The following is a 20,594-nucleotide window of genomic DNA, read 5'->3' as shown; positions in this document are numbered from 1 at the left end:
CGCCTGTAGTCCCAGCTACTCAGGAAGCTGAGGCAGGAGAATGGTGTGAACCTGGGAGGCGGAGCTTGCAGTGAGCTGAGATCACGCCACTGCACTCCAGCCTGGGCAACAGAGCAAGACTCCATCTAAAAAAAAAAAAAAAAAATTTAATGCATTCTTTTGAAGAGGTGGATGTTTGGTAATTTTATGGCTCTCAGAGCATACATTCAATTGGTGTATGTAGTGTAAGGGGGAAATGGAAATTAAATGAAAACATACGGCTTTGGTCATGTCAATCTGTAAGACACATCAGTAAAAGGATATCATGCTCGGTTGGTTTTGTTTTTTTGTTTCGCTTTTTGTTTTTTGGTGATGTGGCTTAAATGCAATAGTTTCTTTTTTGGGACATATTTTGCCAATTAAAGACTAGAAGGTCACACACAAAAAAATTTTTTTCATTCCATAGAGAAGACACATTAAAAAAATCTTCTGGGGCTGGGAGCGGTGGCTCACGCCTGTAATCCTAGCACTTTGGGAGGCCGAGGCAGGTGGATCACGAGGTCAGGGGTTCAAGACCAGCCTGACCAATATGATGAAACCCCATCTCTACTAAAAACACAAAAATTAGCTGGGTGTGGTGGCGGGTGCATATAATCCCAGCTACTCAGTAGGCTGAGGCAGGAGAATTGCTTGAACCTGGGAGGCGGAGGTTGCGGTGAGCCGAAATCATGCCACTGCACTCCAGCCTGGGCGACAGTGAGACTCCCTCTCAAAAAAAAAAGATATAAATAAATAAATCTGATGTTTTGTAGCCATAACTAAATTATGGTAAAAATGTGCACTATTGTGAAAAGGAGCAAAGTAATTTTGGGTTTTTGTTGTTTGTTTGTTTTGCTTTGTTTTTTAAAATGTTTCTGGATTTAAAAAAAAAAAAAGAATGAAGGTGGCAAAGACTTTCATGCATTAAGCCATGGTAAACATGAGTGAGGCCAGGCGCGGTGGCTCATGCCTGTAACCCTAGCACTTTGGGAGGCTGAGGCAGGTGGATTGCTTTAGTCCAGGAGTTTGAGACCAGCCTGGGCAACATAGCGAAACCCCATCTCTACTAAAAATACAAAAAGTAGCTGAGTGTGGTGGAATGCGCCTGTAGTCCCAGCTACTCAGGAGGCTGAGGCAGGAGAATCTCCTGAACCTGGGAGGCAGAAATTGCAGTGAGCCAAGATTGCGCCACCGCACTCCAGCCTGAGCAACAGAGCGAGACTTCGGCTCAAAAAAACAAAACAAAAAAAATTCTCTGAAGTGGGCCAGGTGCAGCGGCTCACGTCTGTAATCCCAGCACTTTGGGAGGCTGAGGCAGGTGGATCGCCTGAGGTCAGAAGTTCAAGACCAGCCTGACCACCATGGTGAAATCCTGTCTCTACTAAAAATACAAAAAATTAGCCAGGCGTGGAGGCGGATGCCTGTAATCCCAGCTAGACAGGAGGCTGAGGCAGGAGAATCGCTTGAACCTGGGAGGTGGAGGTTGCAGTGAGCCAAGATTGCTTCACTGCACTCCAGTCTGGGCAACAGGGCAAATCCCATCTCTAAAAAAAAAAAAAAAAAAAAAATATATATATATATATATATATAAATAAATAAATATCTGAAGTGGCCTTTCATCAACAGGGTGGACTGAACTGATGCTGTCAGTTCCCCCTCCCACTACAAACACATAAAGATGTAGATAAAATGACAATAAAAATGTTCGGACACATAGCTGAACTAGAAAAATGGTAGATATCCCAGATTCCATAAAGAGTACAATCAAAGCTATAGATGTAAGGAAAATCTGATGCCAGGGAACTGAGGCCTATGAGGGACAAGGGTTAGGTCCTTTTGACAAACACATGAGAGTAAGAATAGGGTTGGGAGATATGACCTTAACCTTATAGGTAGGTAAAAGCCCTGTACCCTGCATAAAGCCCAACAGCCAAGTGCTCCTTTCCTTGATCACAGATGCTCAAAGAAGCCTGGAGAAGCCACAAAGAGGTTTGCCATCTATCATGGCAATGTTGAGAGGTGGGCAAGTTGCTCCCAAAATATTAAAAGCACAAGTCAGAAGAGCACATAAATGTAAGATCCATAATCAAACTACCTACATGCATAAGGAAATGAAAACCCAAGAAATTAACCTAAAAATTAGTGTAGAAACACTGAAACCCCAAGAAACAGGTAGAAACAAGACTGAATAGTATTGGGAGAAGCTTTCACAGTTCTGAATCCACAGCCTGCTGCCAGTATACACCGATAACTCTTCCCCCTAACTCTGAAGTAGACAAATTCATCATTTTATAAACTACAGACTTCATGTAAAAAAGAAAGTATCAACAACTCAAAATAATAAACAAATATGGCTGGGCGCGGTGGCTCACATCTGTAATTCCAGCACTTTGGGAGGCCAAGGTGGGTGGATCACGAGGTCAGGAGTTGGAGACCAGCCTGACCAACATGGAGAAATCCAGTCTCTGCTAAAAATACAAAAATTAGCCGGGTGTGGTGGCGCACACCTGTAATCCCAGTTACTCAGGAGGCTGAGGCAGGAGAATCGCTTGAACCTGGGAGGCAGACGTTGCAGGGAGCCAAGATCGCACCACTACACTCCAGCCTGGGCAACACAGCAAGACTCCGTCTCAAAAAAAAAAAAAAAAAAGAAAAAAATGTAAAATGATTCTTAACTATTTCTTTACTACTTCTTTCACGTGTATGAGTCAAAAGTGAAAGCAGCATTTTCCAAAACAGCAATACTAAGTTATTACTTCTTTCATTTTATTTTTCTGCTCCACAGGAGGTTTCTGTAAGTTATGACTTCTATGAATTCTTGATTTACCTTTACTTTTACTGAGGAGACCCTGTTAAGTCAACCATGCACGTTAATTGAGTTGTTTTTCTTTTTCTTGAGATGGAGTTTCACTCTTGTTGCCCAGGCTGGAATGCAATGGCATGATCTCGGCTCACAGCAACCTCTGCCTCCCCAGTTCAAGCGATTCTCCTGTCTCAGCCTCCCGAGTAGCTGGGATTACATACATGCGCCACCATGCCCAGGTATTTTTGTATTTTTGGTAGAGACAGGGTTTCTCCATGTTGCCCAAGCTAGTCTCAAACTCCCGACCTCAGGTGATCCGCCTGCCTCAGCCTCCCAAAGTGCTGGGATTTCAGGTGTGAGCAACCGTGCCCAGCCCAATTGAGTTGTTTTTCTAAGCAGTGGTAATTCACATTCTCATCCCTTCTCTTATGACCAAGGGCATACAAAAAAATACCAGGATAAGAGAGATTGCCAGGCCTGGCGCGGTGGCTCACGCCTGTAATCCCAGCACTTTGGGAGGCCAGGGCGGGTGGATCACCTGAGGTCAGGAGTTGGAGACCAGCCTGGCCAACACGGTGAAACCTCATCTCTACTAAAAATACAAAAAATTAGCCAGGCGTGGTGGCGGGCGCCTGTAATCCCAGCTACTTGGGAGGCTGAGGCAGGAGAATTGCTTGAACTCAGGAGGGGGAGGTTGTTGCAGTGTGCCGAGATCATGCCACTGTCCTCCAGCCTGGGCAACAAGAGTGAAACTCCATTGCAAAAAACAACAAAAAACACAGACAAATTGCCTATGTAACCTATACTGGTCCTCAGAGGATTTTTTTTTTTTTTTTTGAGACAGAGGGGCGCTGTCTCCCGGGCTGGAGTGCAATGGTGTGATCTAGGCTCACTGCAACCTCCGCCTCCTGGGTTTAAGCGATTCTCCCGCCTCAGCCACCCGAGTAGGTGGGATTACAGGCGCCCAACACCACGTCCAGCTAACTTTTTGTATTTTTAGTAGAGACGGGGTTTCACCTTGTTGGCCAGGCTGGTCTTGAACTCCTGACCTCATGATTCGCCTGCCTCGGCCCCCCAAAGTGCTGGGATTACAGGTGTAAGCCACCCTGCCCAGCCCCGTCGGAGGATTTTTAATAAACTGGCCCACATTTACTCTTCAGTTAAAAGCAAGAAATCGGCCAGGCGTGGTGGCTCATGTCTGTAATCCCAGCACTTTGGGAGGCCAAGGTGGGTGGATAATCTGAGGTCGGGAGTTCAAGAACAGCCTGACTAACATGGAGAAACCCCATCTTTACTAAAAATACAAAATTAGCTGGCACATGTCTGTAATCCCAGCTACTCAGGAGGCTGAGGCAGGAGAATCGCTTGAACCCAGGAGGCAGAGGTTGCAGTGAGCCGAGTTCCCGCCACCACACTCTAGCCTGGGCAACCAGAGTGAAACTCCGTCTCAAAAAAAAAAAAAAAAAAAAAAAAAAGCAAGAAATCTACCTTCTAAGGACATTAAAAAAAAATCAGCTAATTATTTAAAATAACCTTTAAATCCCTTTAGGGACTTAAAATCCTTTTACATATTTAAAACCCAAACTTTAGAAAGCTTTGATTCCCTCTGGGCAGCCTCCTTTGCATTCCTCCTGGCTACAGTACCTTTATTCTCTCACAGAATATTTTCAGTTTTTATTGGTTTCCACAATTTGATAGGAAGCAATGACCAGCAACTCTATGCACTCTCCTCCACTAAGCACATGCAGGAAAAATGATGGTTTATGTAAATTCATCTTACTTAGCTCCACACCCCATGTTGGAAGTTACTTTCGAATATTCCACACCTAAAGTTCAAGTAAAACTTCCTTCAAGATTAAGCTCCTGGGCCGGACTCTGTGGCTTATGCATGTAATCCCAACACTTTGGAAGGCTGAGGTGGGAGGATTCCCTGAGCCCAGGAGTTTGAGATTAAAGTTAGCTATGAAGGCGCCACTGTACTCCAGCTTGGGTGACACAGCAATACCTTATCTCTAATAATAATAATAAAATTTTTAAAATCTAAAAAACTAAAAGACTTCTCCTGAGCTGATAAATGGAGAGTTAAAAACAACAACAAAAAAACCTCATAATTGAGCTGGAGCCACTACATGCACACATGAAAAGGACTAACAGTCATAAAACAACACACAAAATCCGGAAGCTAATTTAGTGTAAAGGAAGACCTTGTTGTTTCTTATTATAATACATCTCCCACTAAAGGTGTCCAATAAATTCTATCACCTTAGGAGATGAGTTTTAAACTAAGTGTAATGAGAAAATAGGTAATTTTTTTAAATCTCTTTTTTCTTTTTGGCTGCGGGGTGGCCAGAGAACGAAGAAATACCAAAAGTGAAATGCTACGCTGAATTGATCAGGCTAACTGGGAACTCACTGGAAAAGTGAAAACTGAGATGAATTAGTGATGAGCTCAAGAAGGTGCTTAGCCACTTACCCAGAGATTTATTTAATGAGAATGGATCGCAGGTTTCCACAGGTCGTTCCACTGCCAGTAAGAAGACAGTCGTGAACCATGGGTCCCTTTTTTCACTAGTCAACAGTCACCCTCACCTACACGCGGAGTACATATTTGGCACTCAGCAAATCTTGATTGAATGAAAACTTACCTCACTCATATTGGCACCCAACCCCGGAGTTATGGCCCCCCAAATTACCTCCAAAACGCCTGACGACCTAACCCAAAGAGCTGAAAAAGTAGAGAGGAAAGCTCTGGGGTGGAGGGGATTCTCTGCCAAACAAGCAGGGGCCAACGGGGCCTAGACCAACTCAACTTCCCATAGAAAACTCAGGGGCCCAGGGGATTGAACCGTGGCTAATCCCCTTCGACTTCCACGAAGCAGCAGCCAAGGGGCCGCAGATCCACAGCCTCCCACCCGGGGGCGCTGAGAGATCTTGGGGTATCCCCCGCAAAAGTTAGTACCTGCGAAGCTGCGGCACAAAGAGTGGTTCCGGGCTCTCATTACGGAGGCCGGGACCTGGGACCGACCAGCCGCGCCTCCTGGCTGAGGATTCCGCGCTCCGGAGCTGCAGTGACCGTACACGTCGCCGATAGACACCTAAGGCTTCAGAAGAGTCCTGGCTCGCAGGCCCCAGACGTTTTGCTCCTAAGACTCCGCGAGTTGTCGCACCCACGTCGACTGGCGCTCTTCAGTGCTTCCCACATTGGTTAAGCGGTCACTCCTGCCTTAAGCCCAGCAGCCTGTCGCTTCACGGCGCCGCCATCGTTAGTGTTTGTTTTCATCCGCTTCGGTAATGGCCGGGGGCGGGGGGTGTGGTGGAAGAGGGCTACGGGGGAAATCCAGATGCCTAACCTTAGTCGCACTTTCGCTACAGTACGGACGCCCTATTCATTCTTTTAGTCCTCAAAATCTCCATAAAAGTTGATTTTCGTTCCACGTAAGCTTTCTTCTCCAATCTTTCTAAGCTACTCAAGATAAAACAAAGACGGAAAGGCGGTGTTTGAGAGAGAGAGACCGTTTGGGCCGCGTGTGGAATGTGCGGAGACGAACCGCAGGTCGCCGCGGCAGCGGCAGTGAGGACGCGGCGCGGGGCGGGCGCTGAGGCGGAAGGGGCGGTGTCGCTGTTGCGCGCCGTGGCGGCCTCTGTGCAGTCGCCGGTTCCGGAGGAGGGCCCAACCCGGCTGGGTGGGTGGGAAGTGTGGCTGGTAACCTGGCAGCCGCGGAGAGGTGGGTGACGGGCCTGGGCTAACTGAGTGGCCGGCGCAATCAGACTTTGACATCCGTTTTTAGGGTGCCCTTTAAAAGTGGCGGAGTCGCTTCCCAAACCCGGTTCGGCCAGCCTCTTTTTCGCTCCCGACTTCCGATGTGTCTGGTCTTCCCTACTTCCTGGCCCTCAGGTTCACGATTTGGAGTTCTTGGAGTGAGGGAAAAGCCTTTTGTTACAGCACACAGTGTACGTCCATAAGGCTGGGTTGTGGACTTTGTTTTTTTTTTTTTTTTTTTTTTTTTTTTTTTGCCCCTTCTTTTCTTGTTAGACTGGTTTGAGCACCCCAGCATCTGTCCTGTATTTGTTAGGTGAAACCAGAAGTCTTTGGATAATGAAACCCGTGACCAATTCTTACCCAAGGTGGTTATGACATATGTCAGCTGCTTCTTGGCCTATATAGTTAGAAGCCGACCTCTTTTACCTTGTGAATAATTATGTCATCACCTCCATTATTCTTTTGGTGTTCTCAATTGAAATGCCAAGCATTAAATGAGCCACAAAGATTGAATTCCCATTATCCTTGAATCAGAGCAAGCCTGTCGTGCAGCCATGAGTTAGTGGAGAAAAATCCGGAGTTGTAAGTACAGTACGTTTTGCCTCAACAAAATGGAAATTTGTAGAAAAGGAGCTGCTCCAGCCTTTGAGTCACTTTAAAGTCTTTGGTAGGTTCCTAATGTTTTTTCTTTTAACATTTACAGAGAGAAGATTATAAATGGCAGAGCCATTTAACTGTGGTTAGCTGTTGGATTCTGATACTTTCTTAAAAATACGTTCTTGCACCAACATCTTCATTGGGAACAGTTCAGAAAAAGCAAAGAGGAGAGACAACATTCACATTTACCATGGCTATACCAATAACAGTGCTTGACTGTGACCTCTTGCTATATGGCCGTGGTCACCGGACATTGGACCGTTTTAAGCTGGATGATGTGACTGATGAATACTTGATGTCCATGTATGGATTTCCACGGCAGTTCATTTATTACTTGGTGGAGCTCTTGGGGGCGAATCTTTCTAGGCCTACTCAGCGATCCAGGGCTATTAGCCCAGAGACACAGGTCCTTGCAGCATTGGGTTTTTATACCTCAGGTTCCTTCCAGACTCGGATGGGAGATGCCATTGGAATCAGTCAGGCGTCTATGAGTCGTTGTGTTGCCAATGTCACTGAAGCACTTGTGGAAAGGGCCTCACAGTTCATTCGCTTTCCAGCTGATGAAGCCTCCATTCAGGCTCTGAAGGATGAATTCTATGGGTTGGCAGGGATGCCAGGGGTGATGGGGGTGGTTGACTGTATCCATGTGGCCATCAAGGCACCAAATGCTGAAGACCTCTCCTATGTGAACCGAAAAGGCCTGCATTCTTTAAACTGCCTGATGGTGTGTGACATTAGAGGGACACTAATGACCGTGGAGACAAACTGGCCCGGCAGCCTACAGGACTGTGCTGTGCTGCAGCAGTCTTCCCTCAGTAGTCAGTTTGAAGCGGGTATGCACAAAGATAGCTGGCTTCTGGGTAAGTTTGCAAGTGTGAATTTTCATTTTGTTTGGAGGCATAGAAAAGTTATGTAGGCCGGGGGCGGTGGCTCACACAACCCCAGCACTTTGGGAGGCTGAGGCGGTGGATCACCTGAGGTCAAGAGCTGGAGACCAGCCTGGCCAACATGGTGAAATCTTGTCTCTACTAAAAATACAAAAATTGGGCATGGTGGCAGGCGCCTGTAGTTCCAGCTACTCGGGAGGCTGAGGCAGGACAATCGCTTGAACCCAGAAGGCAGAGGTTGCAGTGAGCCGAGATGGCGCCATTGCACCCCCACCTGGGCAACAGAGCAAAAACTCCATCTCAAAAAAAAAAAAAAAAAAAAAAAGAAAAGGGACCGCATGTGTAGCTCATGCCTGTTATCCTAGCACTTTGGGAGGCCGAGGCAGGCAGATCACCTGAGGTTGGGAGTTCAAGACCAGCCTGACCAACATGGAGAAACCCCGTCTATACTAAAAATACAAAATTAGCCGGGTGTAGTAGCACATGCCTGCAATCCCAGCTACTCAGGAGCCTGAGGCAGGAGAATCGCTTGAACCCGGGAGGCGGAGGTTGCGGTTAGCCAAGATCGTGCCAGTGCACTCTAGCCTGGGCAACCAGAGCAAAACTCCATCTCAAAAAAAAGAAAAAGAAAAATTATGTAGTGGAGTAGAATGAGATATGGCAGTCTGTAGAGCTGAGTCTCAGTTCTGTCAGTTTTTTATGAGACCTCAGGTGAGAATTTTCTTAGCCTTAATTTTTTAAAAATCAACATTTAATAGACATTATTAAAACTTTAAAGCATACCGTTAGAGCCAGCACAGTGGCAGGTACTAGTACAACTGGTAATTGTAATTCCAACTATCTGGGAGGCTAAGGCAAGAGGATCACTTGAGCCTGGACCTTGAGACCAGCCTGAGCAAGATAGCAAGACCCTGTCTCCAAAACAATTAAACTTTTTTTTCTTATTTTATTTTTATTTTTTTTATTTTGTGTAGAGGCAGAGTCTCACTATGTTGACCAGACTAGTCTTGAGCTCCTGGCCTCAAGCTGTCCTCCCATCTGAGCCTCCCAAAGCTCTGGGAATATGGCTGTAAGCCACCACACCAACGTAAAAAAAATTATTATTATTATTATTGAGACAGAGTTTTGCTCTTGTTGCCCAGGCTGGAGTGCAATGGCGCGATCTTGGCTCACTGCAACCTCCGCCTCCCAGGTTCAAGCAATTCTGCTTCAGCCTCCTGAGTAGCTGGGATTATAGGCATGCGCCACTATGCCCAGCTAATTTTGTATTTTTAGTACAGACGGGGTTTCACCATGTTGGTCAGGCTGCTCTTGAACTCCCAACCTCAGGTGATCTGCCCATCTCAGCCTCCCAAAGTGCTGGGATTACAGGCGTGAGCCACCATGCCCAGCCAAAAAATATACATATATTAATAAATGTATTTTATGTTATTTCACCCAGCTCTTCTACTCCTAAGAATTTATCTTACAGGTATATATTTATACATATGCAAAACAAAATTGCATACAAGAATTTTTATTGCAAACAATAGCTGCAGCAACAAAAACAACCTTATAAAAACAATCCTGTCTGGGTGCGGTGGCTCCTGCCTGTAATCCCAGCACTTTGGGAAGTCAAGGTGAGAGGGTCACTTGAATCCAGGAGCTCGAGATTAGCCTGGGCAACAAAGCGAGACAATGTCTCTCAGAAAAGTAATAATAATATAAATAAGCAAACAAATAAATGAAACAATCCCCTGAAATAAAGCCAAAATACTGCTGGGTGCGGTAGCTCACGACTATAATCCCAGCACTGTGGGAGGCCATGGAGGGTGTATCACCTGAGGTCGGGCGTTCAAGACCAGCCTCTCCAACATAGTGAAACCCCTCCTCTACTGAAAATACAAAAATTATCAGGGCATGGTGGTGCGCGCCTATAATCCCAGCTACTTGGGAGGCTGAGGTAGGAGAATCGATTGAACCTGGGAGGTGGAGGTTGCAGTGAGCCAAGATCGTGCCACTGCACTCCAGCCTGGGCAACAGAGGGAGACTCTGTCTCAAAAAAAAAAAAAAAAAAGCCAACATACTTATCAGGACTGTCCAGAATTGTTTAAGTATTGTACATCCATACAATTGAGCCTTAATTTTTATCTGGCTCTGCTAATCATCTGTAAAATGATTAATCTGACACCAAACACAGTAATATCTATTGTGAGGATTAGGTAATATATATGAAAGTTACCTGTGAAGTATTGTATAGATATTCAAATGTGGCCAGTTGTGGTGGCTCACGCCTGTAATCTCAGCACTTCGGGAGACCAAGGCGGTGGATCACCTGAGGTCAAGAGTTGGAGTTCAAAACCAGCCTGGCCAACATGGTCAAACCCCTTCTCTACTAAAAACACAAAATTTAGCTGGACATGGTGGCGCATGCCTGTAGTCCCATCTACTTGGGAAGCTGAGGCAGGAGAATTGCTTGAGCCTGGGAGGCAGAGGTTGCAGTGAGCTGAGATCACACCACTGCACTCCAGCCTGGGCGATGGAGCAAGACTCCATCTCAAAAAAAAAAAAAAAAAAAAAAAATCCGGGTGTAGGGGCTCATGCCTATAATCCCAGCACTTTTGGAGGCCAAGGCAAGCGGATCACCTGATGTCAGGAGTTCAAGACCAGCCTGGCCAACGTGGTGAAACCCCTTATCTACTAAAAATACAAAAAATTAGCTGGGCGTGGTGGCAGGCACCTATAATCTCAGCTACTTGGGAGGCTGAGGCAGGCGAATCGCTTGAACCCGGGAGGCAGAGGTTGCAGTGAGTCGAGATCGCACCATTGCACTCCAGCCTGGGCAACAAGAACGAAACTCTGTCTCAAAAAAAAAAAAAAAAAAAAAATTATTTTTGCATTGTTGATTGTCACTGTGATATCTGCATAAAAATGATAGTAGACAATGCATGTATACAATTCTTATTGTAGCAACTCACTTCACAGATCTGCCCGAGTTCCATTGGAAAGACTGGCTTACTGTTATGAGTAGAACAAGAATCTATTCAACATTCAGCAGTGTGAACCAAGGTGACTGTACAGCTCTGAGGAGTGCAGTTAGCAGTGATAAAACCCTTGAATCCAGCAGCTTAGTTTTTTGTTTTTTGGGTTTGTTTTTTTTTTAATGTGCTACTTTTATATGAGCATCAGGACAAGGGTTATCTTGTATACAGCATGTAAGAGATGAAAGCTACGTTAAGGATTAGAAGACTTCTCTAACTTTTGTTTTTTTGAGATTGGGTCTTATTATGTTGCCCAGGCTGGTCTCAAGCAATCCTCTGGCCTCAGCCCAGGCTCATAATACCAGTAGCTGGTATCACAGACATACACCACCACACCCAGCTAATCACTACCACTAATCATATCTGCACTGCACATGCTCATAGCACAGTGCTTGTTGTGAGTTGATGCTCAGGAAATACTTCTCTTTAACATGTTTACTAGCACTTTAAAGAGAAACCTCCTGTGTTCCAAGTGGGCAAAGACTACACTGATGGGTGTAGAGCTGCCAGGGTACCACGTGTAATATCCTGGAGCTTACTGAGTTTCTTGATTGTTGCTTCTCTGTACCATTTTTAGTGCACCACCTTCTTGCTACTCTACTGGACCTTTATCTTAAACACACCTTTTGCCTATTTTGAGCTTTCAAATTTTATTTTCATACAACTCACACCAAGAAGTGTGGGAAAGTCGATTTTGCAATTGTTTCATCTGGCCATTTCTTCTGTAGCTGTGGGAGTACTTGGGTTCCAAGCTGATTTCTTATGAATCTCTTCACTTTGGTTCCCCCCACCTTTTTTTTTTTTTTTTTTTTTGTGACGGGATCTCACTCTGTCACCCAGGCTGGAGTGCAGTGTTGTGATTATGACTCACTGCAGCCTTGACCTCCTGGGCTCAATTGATCCTCCTACCTCAGCCTACCGAGTAGCTGGGACTACAGATGCACACCACCATGCTGGGCTAATTTTTGTATTTTTGGTAAAGTTGGCGTTTTGTCATGCTGCCCAGGCTGGTCTCGAACCCCTAGGCTCAAGCAGTTAGCCCACCTTGTACTCCCAAATTGCTGGAATTACAGGCATGAGCTACTGCACCCTGCCCGGTTCCCTAACTATTAAGCCAGCTAAAACTTAGCCCTTAAAATTTGACAGGCAATATTGTAAGCATTTTGCATCAATTATATCACTTAATGCTTATAAAAACTCTTTAAGAGTTAAATAATAGCTGGGCATGGTGGCTCACGCCTGTAATCCCAGCACTTTGGGAGGCCGAGGTGGGCGGATCACGAGGTCAGGAGATCGAGACCATCCTGGCTAACACAGTGAACCCTCATCTCTACTAAAAATACAAAAAATAAGCCAGGCGTGGTGGCAGGCGCCTGTAGTCCCAGCTACTCGGGAGGCTGAGGCAGGAGAATGGCGTGAACCCAGGAGGTGGAATTTGCAGTGAGCCGAGATCACGCCACTGCACTCCAGCCTGGGCGACAGAGCAAGACTCTGTCTCAAAAAAAAAAAAAAAAAAAAAAAAAAAAAGAGTTAAATAATAATATTATTAACATTTTTACAAAAGAGGAGACTGAGGCACATAACATTTAAGTCGCTTGTGTTTCAGTGTTTAAATCAGATCATAGGACGAATTACTCTATTTGGCAAATATTCCTGGTAAGGACTTCTTTTTCTTCCCACCTTGGGATCCAAGATTCAGTTGGAATTATGGCTTTAAAGTAGTTTTTTACATTGTTTATAGTACATAGTTGAAAATTAGTAAAAATTCTGATAAATAACTTTTCTGATTCCCCTCTCTAGAGAAAGAGTAGGAGTGGGAAAAATGGATACTGTAGCAACATTTAACGAGTGTTTATTTATTTATTTATTTTTTGAGACGGAGTCTCACTCTGTCGCCTAGCTGGAGTGCAGTGGTGCGATCTCGGCTCACTGCAAGCTCCGCCTCCCGGGTTCACACCATTCTCCTGCCTCAGCCTCCTGAGTAGCTGGGACTATAGGCTCCCGCCACCACGCCCAGCTAATTTTTTGTATTTTTAGTAGAGATGTGGTTTCACCGTGTTAGCCAGGATGGCCTCCATCTCCTGACCTCTTGATCCTCCCGCCTTGGCCTCCCAAAGTGCTGGGATTACAGGCGTGAGCCCACTGCGCCTGGCCTTTTTATTATTTTATATATATATATATATTATATACATACACACACATGTATTTTTGAAACAGGGTCTCACTCTGTCACCCACGCTGGAGTGCACTGGCATGATCACAACTTATTGAAGCCTTGACCTCCTGGGCTCAATTGATCCTCCCACATCAGTCTACTGAGTAGTTGGGACCATAGGTGCCTGCCATCATGCCTGGCTAATTTTGTTTTAAATTTTTTGGCTGGGCGCTGTGACTCATGCCTGTAATCCCAGCACTTTGGGAGGCCAAAGCGGGCGGATCACCTGAGGTCAGGAGTTTGAGACCAGCCTGGCCAACATGGTGAAACCTCATCTCTACTAAAAATACAAAAATTACCCAGGCATGGTGGTGGGCACTTGTAGTCCTAGCTACTCAGGAGGCTAAGGCAGGAGAATCACTTGAACCCGGGAGGTGGAGGTTGCAGTGAGCCGAGATTGCACCATTGCACTCTAGCCTGGGCAACAGAGTGAGACTTACTCTCAAAAAAAAAAAAAAAAAATTCTTTTATTATTATTTTTTTTTGTAGAGTCTGGGTCTCACTGTGTTGCCCAGGCAGGTCTCAAACTCCTGAGCTCAGCCAGTCCACCTCAGCCTCCCAAAGTGCTGGGATTACAGGTATGAGCCACTGTGCCTGGTCAGCAAGTGTTTATTAAAGCTAGTTTTGGTGTGAGGCACGAAGAAAGCTTGGAATATACCTGTGGAAGTTGAAGATGTAGAAACTGATTTCCTCAGGCCGGGCGTGGTGGCTCACGTCTGTAATCCCAGCATTTTGGGAGGCCAAGGTGGGTGGATCACTTGAGGTCAGGACTTCCAGACCAGCTGGTCAACATGCTGAAACCCTGTCTCTACTAAATATACAAAAATTACCCGGGCACGGTGGCGTGAGCCTGTGATTCCAGCTACTCAGGAGGCTGATGCAGGAGAATTGCTTGATCCTGGTAGGTGGAGGTTGCAGTGAGCAGAGATCCTGCCACTGCATTCCAACCTGGATGACAGAGTGAGACTCCATCTTTAAAAAAAAAAGAAAAGTGGCTCACGCCTGTGATCCCAGCACTTTGGGAGGCCAAGGCAGGTGGATAACGAGGTCAGAGGTTCAAGACAAGCCTGGCCAAGATGGTGAAACCCCATCTCTACTAAAAATACAAAAATTAGCCTGTTGCTAATTTTAGCCAGGTGCTAAATCCCAGCACTTTTGGAGGCCAAGGTGGGCAGATCACCTGAGGTCAGAAGTTTGAGACCAGCCTGGCCAAGATGGTGAAATCCCATCTCTACTAAAAATACAAAAATTAGCCAGGTGTGGTGGCAGGCGCCTGTAATCCCAGCTACTCGGGAGGCTGAGGCAGGAGAATCGCTTGAACCTGGGAGGCGAAGGTTGCAGTGAGCTGAGATCACGCCATTGCACTCTAGCCTGGGGGACAAGAGCGAGACTTTGTCTCAAAAAAAACAAAAGAAAAAAAAAAATTTGTCAGGCGCGGTGGCTCAAGCCTGTAATCCTAGCACTTTGGGAGGCCGAGGCAGGCAGATCACCTGAGGTCAGGAGTTCAAGATTAGCCTGGCCAACATGGTGAAACCCTGTCTCTACTAAAAATACAAAATTAGCCGGGCCTGGTGGCGCATGCCTGTAATCCCAGCTACTCGAGTGGCTGAGGCAGGAGAATTGCTTGAACCCAGGAGGCGGAGGTTGTAGTGAACCAAGATTCTGTGACTGTACTCCAGACTGGGCTGGAGACTGTATTGTATCTCCACAAAAAAAAAAATTTTTTTTTTTAATTGCCAGGCATGGTGGCGTGTGCCTGTAGTCCCAGCTTACTCAGGAGGCTGACCTGGGAGGATCACTTGAGCCCAGGAGTTCAAGGCTGCAGTGAGCTGTGATCGTGCTATTGCACTCCAGTCTGGGCAACAGAGAGATACCCTAAATCATTCATATGAATAGACAGATTTGGAAAACACTAGTCTCTAAAGGTTGTGTGGACAGTGGGAGTAATTATGGGAAGATTGGCAGGATTATAAGGAATGACAAGATGTTAAAAGAGAGAATAGATGGCTAATTGTATTTTTGTTGTTGTTGTTGTTGTTGTTTGAGATGGAGTTTCGCTCTTGTTGCCCAGGCTGTGGTGCAATGGGGCGATCTCAGCTCACTGCAACCTGTGCCTCCTGGGTTCAAGCAATTCTCCTGCCTCAGCCTCCTGAGTAGCTGAGATTACAGGCGCCTGCCACCACGCCCGGCTAATTTTTGCATTTTAGTAGAGACGGGGCTTCACCACGTTGGTCAGGCTGGTCTGAAACTCCCAACCTCAGGTGATCCACCCACTGTGGCCTCCCAAAGTGCTGGGATTACAGGCATGAAGCCCTGCACCCGGCCGCCTAATTGTATTTTAAGAAACAACCCTTAGGTTTGAGGAACAGTTCTAGATTTGTCAAACCTAGAACTAGCTGTGAGCCTCTGGCCTTTTTTTTTTTTTTTTTTTAGCATTATTTTTCCTATGATATTATGCATTCCTGTCCTCATTCTCATCTGTCCCTTCAGAATGCATTATCTAAATTCCCCTCTAAATATACCTATTCCTGCAAACAATTCAGCCTCAGTTCTTATTTCTTTAGCTCTTGGCCTAGTCCTATTAAGTAGCTTTGGGTAAGATCTGCCGAAATGTCTTGTGGATGACTGATCATATAAGCAATTGTAATCTGTTTAGCAATTCTGATCCTAATCCCCTCTTGAGTGTCTGTTTTCCAGTAGTGCTTGGTTTATAACCATTTAGTGAGGGTAGAGCAATTTTACAAAAGGTCTCCTTTAGCTTTTCCTGTATATCTCCTCCATTTAAGACTCATACCATTTCTTAGAGAAACTTTGACAAGTATCATTTAGCATCTCCAGTTTTCAGTATTCATCTTACTTATTTTATTCTCTTTTACAGCATTATACTCTTGTTTTATTATGCTCTTGTTTTAGTATTCTGAGTCTGAAATTAGCATTTAGTGACTAGGTCTTTCCTTTGCCTAACATATCAAAGGATGACGAACATATACTTTGATCTTCTCATTTGAAAAATAAGTTCAATATCTAACCTAGCAGAGTTGGGATTGCATAATAAGAGATAATCTTTTTTTTTTTTTTTTTGAGACAGTCTCACCCTGTCGCCTAGGCTGGAGTGCAGTGGCGTGATCTCGGCTCACTGCATCCTTTACCTCCCAGGTTCAAACAGTTTTCCTGCCTCAGCCTCCTGTAGCTGGGGCTACAGGCACGCACCACCATGCCTGGCTAATTTTTGTATTTTTAGTAGAGATGGGGTTTTGCTGTGTTGACCAGACTGGTCTCAAACTCCTGACCTCAGGTGATCCGCCTGCCTTAGCCTCTCAAAGTGCTGGGATTACAGGTGTGAGCCACCGTGCCCAGCCTGATAATCTTTAAAAAGTACCAGCTGGGTGTGGTGGTCACACCTGTAATGTCAGCACCTTGGGAGGTGAAGCAGGTGGGAGTTCCTCCTGAAGCGGGAGGAATGCTTGAAGCCAGGAGTTCAGGGTCAGCCTAGCAACATAACAAGACCCTGTCTCTACAAAAAGTTTAAAAATTAGCTGGGTGTTGTGGCATGTTCCTGTAATCCCAGCTACTCAGGAGGGTATGTTGGGAGGATTGCTTGAGCTCAGGAGTTTGAGGTTGCAGTGATCATACCACTGCACTTCAGCGTGGGCAACAGAGTGAGACTCTGTCTCAAAAACAAAACTAAACTAAAGTAAATAAATATTGAAAATAAAGTTTGGCCAGGCATGGTGGCTCACGATTGTAATCCCAGCACTTTGGGAGGCCAAAGGGAGCGGATCATCTGAGGTTGGGAGTTTGAGACCAGCCTGGCCAACATGGTGAAATCCCCATCTCTACTAAAAATACCAAAATTAGCCAGTCATGGTGGTACATGCCTGTAGTCCCAGCTACTCAGGAGACTGAGGTAGGAGAATAGCTTCAACCCAGGAGGCAGAGGTTGCAGTGAGCCGAGATTGCGCCACTGCACTCCAGCCTGGGTGACAGAGTGAGGCTCCGTCTCAAAAAAAAAAAAAAGTTAAAAAAAAGTACCAGCACAGTACATGCTACATAGTAGGTGTTCAATGAGTCATGGATATTATTTTTCATTATTATTTATAGCATCAGTTTCTTAAATTCATTATTTAGTAGGGTTATGTTCAATAAAAAGAAAAGGTTATGGCCGGGCGTGGTGTCTCACGCCTGTAATCCCAGCACTTTGGGAAGCCGAAGGGGGTGGATCGCATGAGGTCAGGAGTTTGAGACCAGCCTGGCCAGCATGGTGAAACCCTATCTCTACTAAAAATACAAAAATTAGCTGAGCGTGGTGGCAGGTGCCTGTAATCCCAGCTACTCGGTAAGCTGAGGCAGGAGAATTGCTTGAACCTGTGAGGCGGAGGTTGCAGTGAGCCGAGATCATGCTACTGCACTCCAGCCTGGGCAGAGCGAGACTCTCAAAAAACAAACAAACAAACAAACAAAAAACTGGGTGCGGTGGCTCACGCCTGGAATCCCAGCCCTTTGGGAGGCCGAGGTGGGTGGATCATGAAGTCAGGAGATCGTGACCAGCCTGGCCAACATGGTGAAACCCCGTCTCTACTAAAAACACAAAAAATTAGCCGGGCGTGATGGCGTGTGCCTGTAGTCCCAGCTACTCAGGAGGCTGAGACAGGAGAATTGCTTAAACCTGGGAGGTGGAGGTTGCAGTGAGCTGAGATTGCACCACTGCACTCCAGCCTGGGCAACAGAGCAGACTCTGTCAAAAAAAAAAAAAAAAGGTTATACCTGGGAGGGGAAAAGTCAGCTAAATAGTAAATTTGAAAATTTTGTGAGACTTCTTAGATATTTACAGTTAATCCATTTCTTAGAAATGTAAGCTCCTGCTAGGCGCTGTAATCCCAGGGCTTTGGGAGGTCGAGGTGGGTGGATTGTTTGGGCACAGGACTTAGAGACCAGCCTGGGTAACATAGTGAGACCTCCTCTCTAGAAAACATTAAAAATTTTGCCAGGCATGGTGGCGCATGCCTGTGGTCCCAGATATTCGGGAGGCTGAGGTAGGAGGCTGGAAGGTTGAGGCTGCAGCGAACTGTTATCACTCCACTGCATTCCAGCCTGGGTGACAGAGCAAAACTCTGTCTCCAAAAAAATAAATGTAAGCGCCTAAAAGAAATGAGCCCTGTATGTTGGGAACAGTGCCTACCACTGTCTGAACAGTCCAGAACTATTTACTGAAATTGATGGTAGGGCAGGAACACAGTGGTGTATGCAAACTGGTACTCCAGGGCCTATTTGTCTCTCAAATTTCTAAGAGGTTTTGCCTCTGTGCAGGACATCTCATCTGCCAGATGTAGTGACAGTGAGTCAGGACAAGAAAGCATTATACTAACATTGTGCTGTTGTATCAGGGCATTGCACCCCAGTTTTTTGTTGTTGTTGTTTTGTTAGTACTTCCTGGGATCATTTGATAAAGAAGTCACTTAAGGAGAATGCCTTGTGTGTATTTTTTTAATTGACTTCTGAATTCATTTCCTTATCACCAACTATTACTATTTGCATGATTATATGTATGCTCTCTTTGTTCATGTGAAATTCTTCCTCTTACAAAGGCATGGTTCTAGTGATTGTGATATATAGGAAGGCAGAACACCTGAGTTCTGATCTCTGCCATAAGTGCTCTGACTTTTATCTTATTCTTCTTAGCACTGGGAGAATAAATTACTGTAGTCCAAGAAATCCCCTGAAATCCCTTGGTAGCGCTTTTAGACTTGAAATTTTGAGGGTAAAGTTAAGACTTCCCCTCACAAGTGTTTTGGGATCTCTTGGCAGAATTGTCTTTTTTCTGTTTCATTCTTGCTCTTTAGAGATTTTGAAGATTGGCATGCTATTTGATTTTATTTGGTTTTGTTAAGCCTTTTATTAATAACAATATCTCTGAATTAGGAAAATGCAGGAATTTTATTTTATTTGAGATGGAGTTTTGCGCTTGTCGCCCAGGTTGGAGTGCAATGGCGTGATCTTGGCTCACTGCAATCTCCGCCTCCCACGTTGGTCAGGCTGGTCTTGAACTCTGGGCCTCAGTTGGTGATCTACCCGCCTCGGCCTCCCAAAGTGCTGGGATTACAGGCGTGAGTCACCATGCCCGGCCAAATGCAGGAATTTTATTTCCTCCGGTGCCTTCACCTCCTTCCTACATTCTTTCATATTTGGCTTCCTTTAGGTGCCAGCGTTTTTATGTGTCGATTTTTACCAACGATATTCTCAGCCAGAACTCGTGTCTTTCTGCTCCTGGCATTGGCATGATTTCTTTTTACCATAGCATTTTCCGCTTGGTTTTTCTAGTGTGCTTTGGTGCCAGAGGCTGTTGTATTTTCTTGTCCATTGTCAGTATATGTTTTCTGAAATTCACTTCCTGTTTCTATTCCACTTATAGTCATTTATCATTTATTTGGGCCTTCCCCACAGGTGACAGTTCCTTCTTTCTTCGAACCTGGCTCATGACCCCACTTCACGTTCCTGAAACTCCAGCAGAATATCGCTATAACATGGCCCATTCTGCAACTCACAGTGTGATTGAGAAGACTTTCCGAACCCTCTGCTCCCGATTCCGCTGCCTGGATGGATCCAAGGGGGCACTGCAGTACTCACCAGAGAAATCCAGCCATATCATCTTGGCCTGTTGTGTCCTCCACAACATCTCCCTGGAGCATGGGATGGATGTTTGGTCCTCTCCAATGACAGGACCCATGGAACAGCCCCCGGAAGAAGAGTATGAGCACATGGAGTCCCTGGACTTAGAGGCTGACCGTATTCGTCAGGAGCTAATGCTCACTCATTTTAGCTAATGTAGAAGGTGGAGAGGAGGGATACTTCCCAGGAGTTGTGACAGACTTTCCTCCTCATCACCTTCTACACAGTTCCATCATCTAGCATGACTGAGTATACAGATACTTGTCATAAACTGACATTTAATATGTGTGTTTTGGTAAGGTTGGGGCTATGCCAGAATATCTTGATTCATTTGCAAATGCATTAATTAAACCGAAACCAAGACAGTGGCTCCCTACTATCCAGTGAACTCCAGGTTGAGTACCACTAATTTGAAAGCTCAGTGGTTGCAAACATTTGTGACTGTGCCTACAAAGTCATAGTAAAGGTCAGGAGTTCAAGACAAGACCAGCCTGGCCAACATGGTGAAACCCCGTCTCTACTAAAAGTACAAAAATTAGCGGCCGGGTGCGGTGGCTCACGCCTGTAA

General features: G+C 45.5%; 2 protein-coding genes across 53 annotated transcripts in view; one reads left to right on the top strand and one right to left on the bottom strand.

The window, feature by feature from the left end:
- ATG13 (autophagy related 13) overlaps positions 1-6,394 on the bottom strand; it is a 61,127-nt gene extending 54,733 nt beyond the window's left edge. For 13 of the 50 annotated variants that reach the window (XR_010135468.1, XR_010135471.1, XR_008669478.2 and 10 more), the window contains exons 1-2: positions 5,781-5,915; positions 5,295-5,410 (exon numbers count right to left, since the gene is read on the bottom strand). The gene's annotated coding sequence lies outside the window, so the exon portion shown is untranslated. Of the gene's footprint in view, positions 1-5,294; positions 5,411-5,780 lie in introns of all 50 variants that reach the window. The other 37 variants (XR_008669476.2, XR_008669474.2, XM_055354813.2 and 34 more) reach the window with 16 other exon arrangements.
- A 29-nt stretch (positions 6,395-6,423) lies between these two features.
- On the top strand, positions 6,424-20,389 carry HARBI1 (harbinger transposase derived 1). 3 transcript variants are annotated; one of them, XM_004051026.3, is made up of 3 exons: positions 6,424-6,546; positions 7,285-8,098; positions 19,802-20,389. In XM_004051026.3, the coding sequence occupies exons 2-3, from the start codon at positions 7,429-7,431 to the stop codon at positions 20,179-20,181; spliced, it is 1,050 nt and encodes a 349-aa protein (XP_004051074.1). In that variant the 5' UTR covers positions 6,424-6,546; positions 7,285-7,428; the 3' UTR covers positions 20,182-20,389. The 3 variants fall into 3 exon arrangements, with proteins under 3 accessions (XP_004051074.1, XP_055210809.1, XP_018892115.1); XM_055354834.2 differs by lacking the exon at positions 6,424-6,546 and adding an exon at positions 6,686-6,772; XM_019036570.3 differs by lacking the exon at positions 6,424-6,546 and adding an exon at positions 6,994-7,163.
- Positions 20,390-20,594: the final 205 nt, after the last annotated feature.

This window comes from Gorilla gorilla, chromosome 9 (assembly GCF_029281585.2).
Source record: "Gorilla gorilla gorilla isolate KB3781 chromosome 9, NHGRI_mGorGor1-v2.1_pri, whole genome shotgun sequence".
In the NCBI taxonomy this organism is placed as follows: domain Eukaryota; kingdom Metazoa; phylum Chordata; class Mammalia; order Primates; family Hominidae; genus Gorilla; species Gorilla gorilla.
Note: the sequence above shows the minus strand (reverse complement) of the source record. Positions and strands in the feature narration are given on the sequence as shown.

Bases quoted from the DNA above. Each gene is read 5' to 3' on its own strand.
- HARBI1 (XM_004051026.3), top strand. From the start codon at position 7,429: ATGGCTATACCAATAACAGTGCTTGACTGTGACCTCTTGCTATATGGC. The intron at 8,099-19,801 runs GTAAGTTTGCAA...CCTTCCCCACAG, and splicing joins CAAAGATAGCTGGCTTCTGG to GTGACAGTTCCTTCTTTCTT.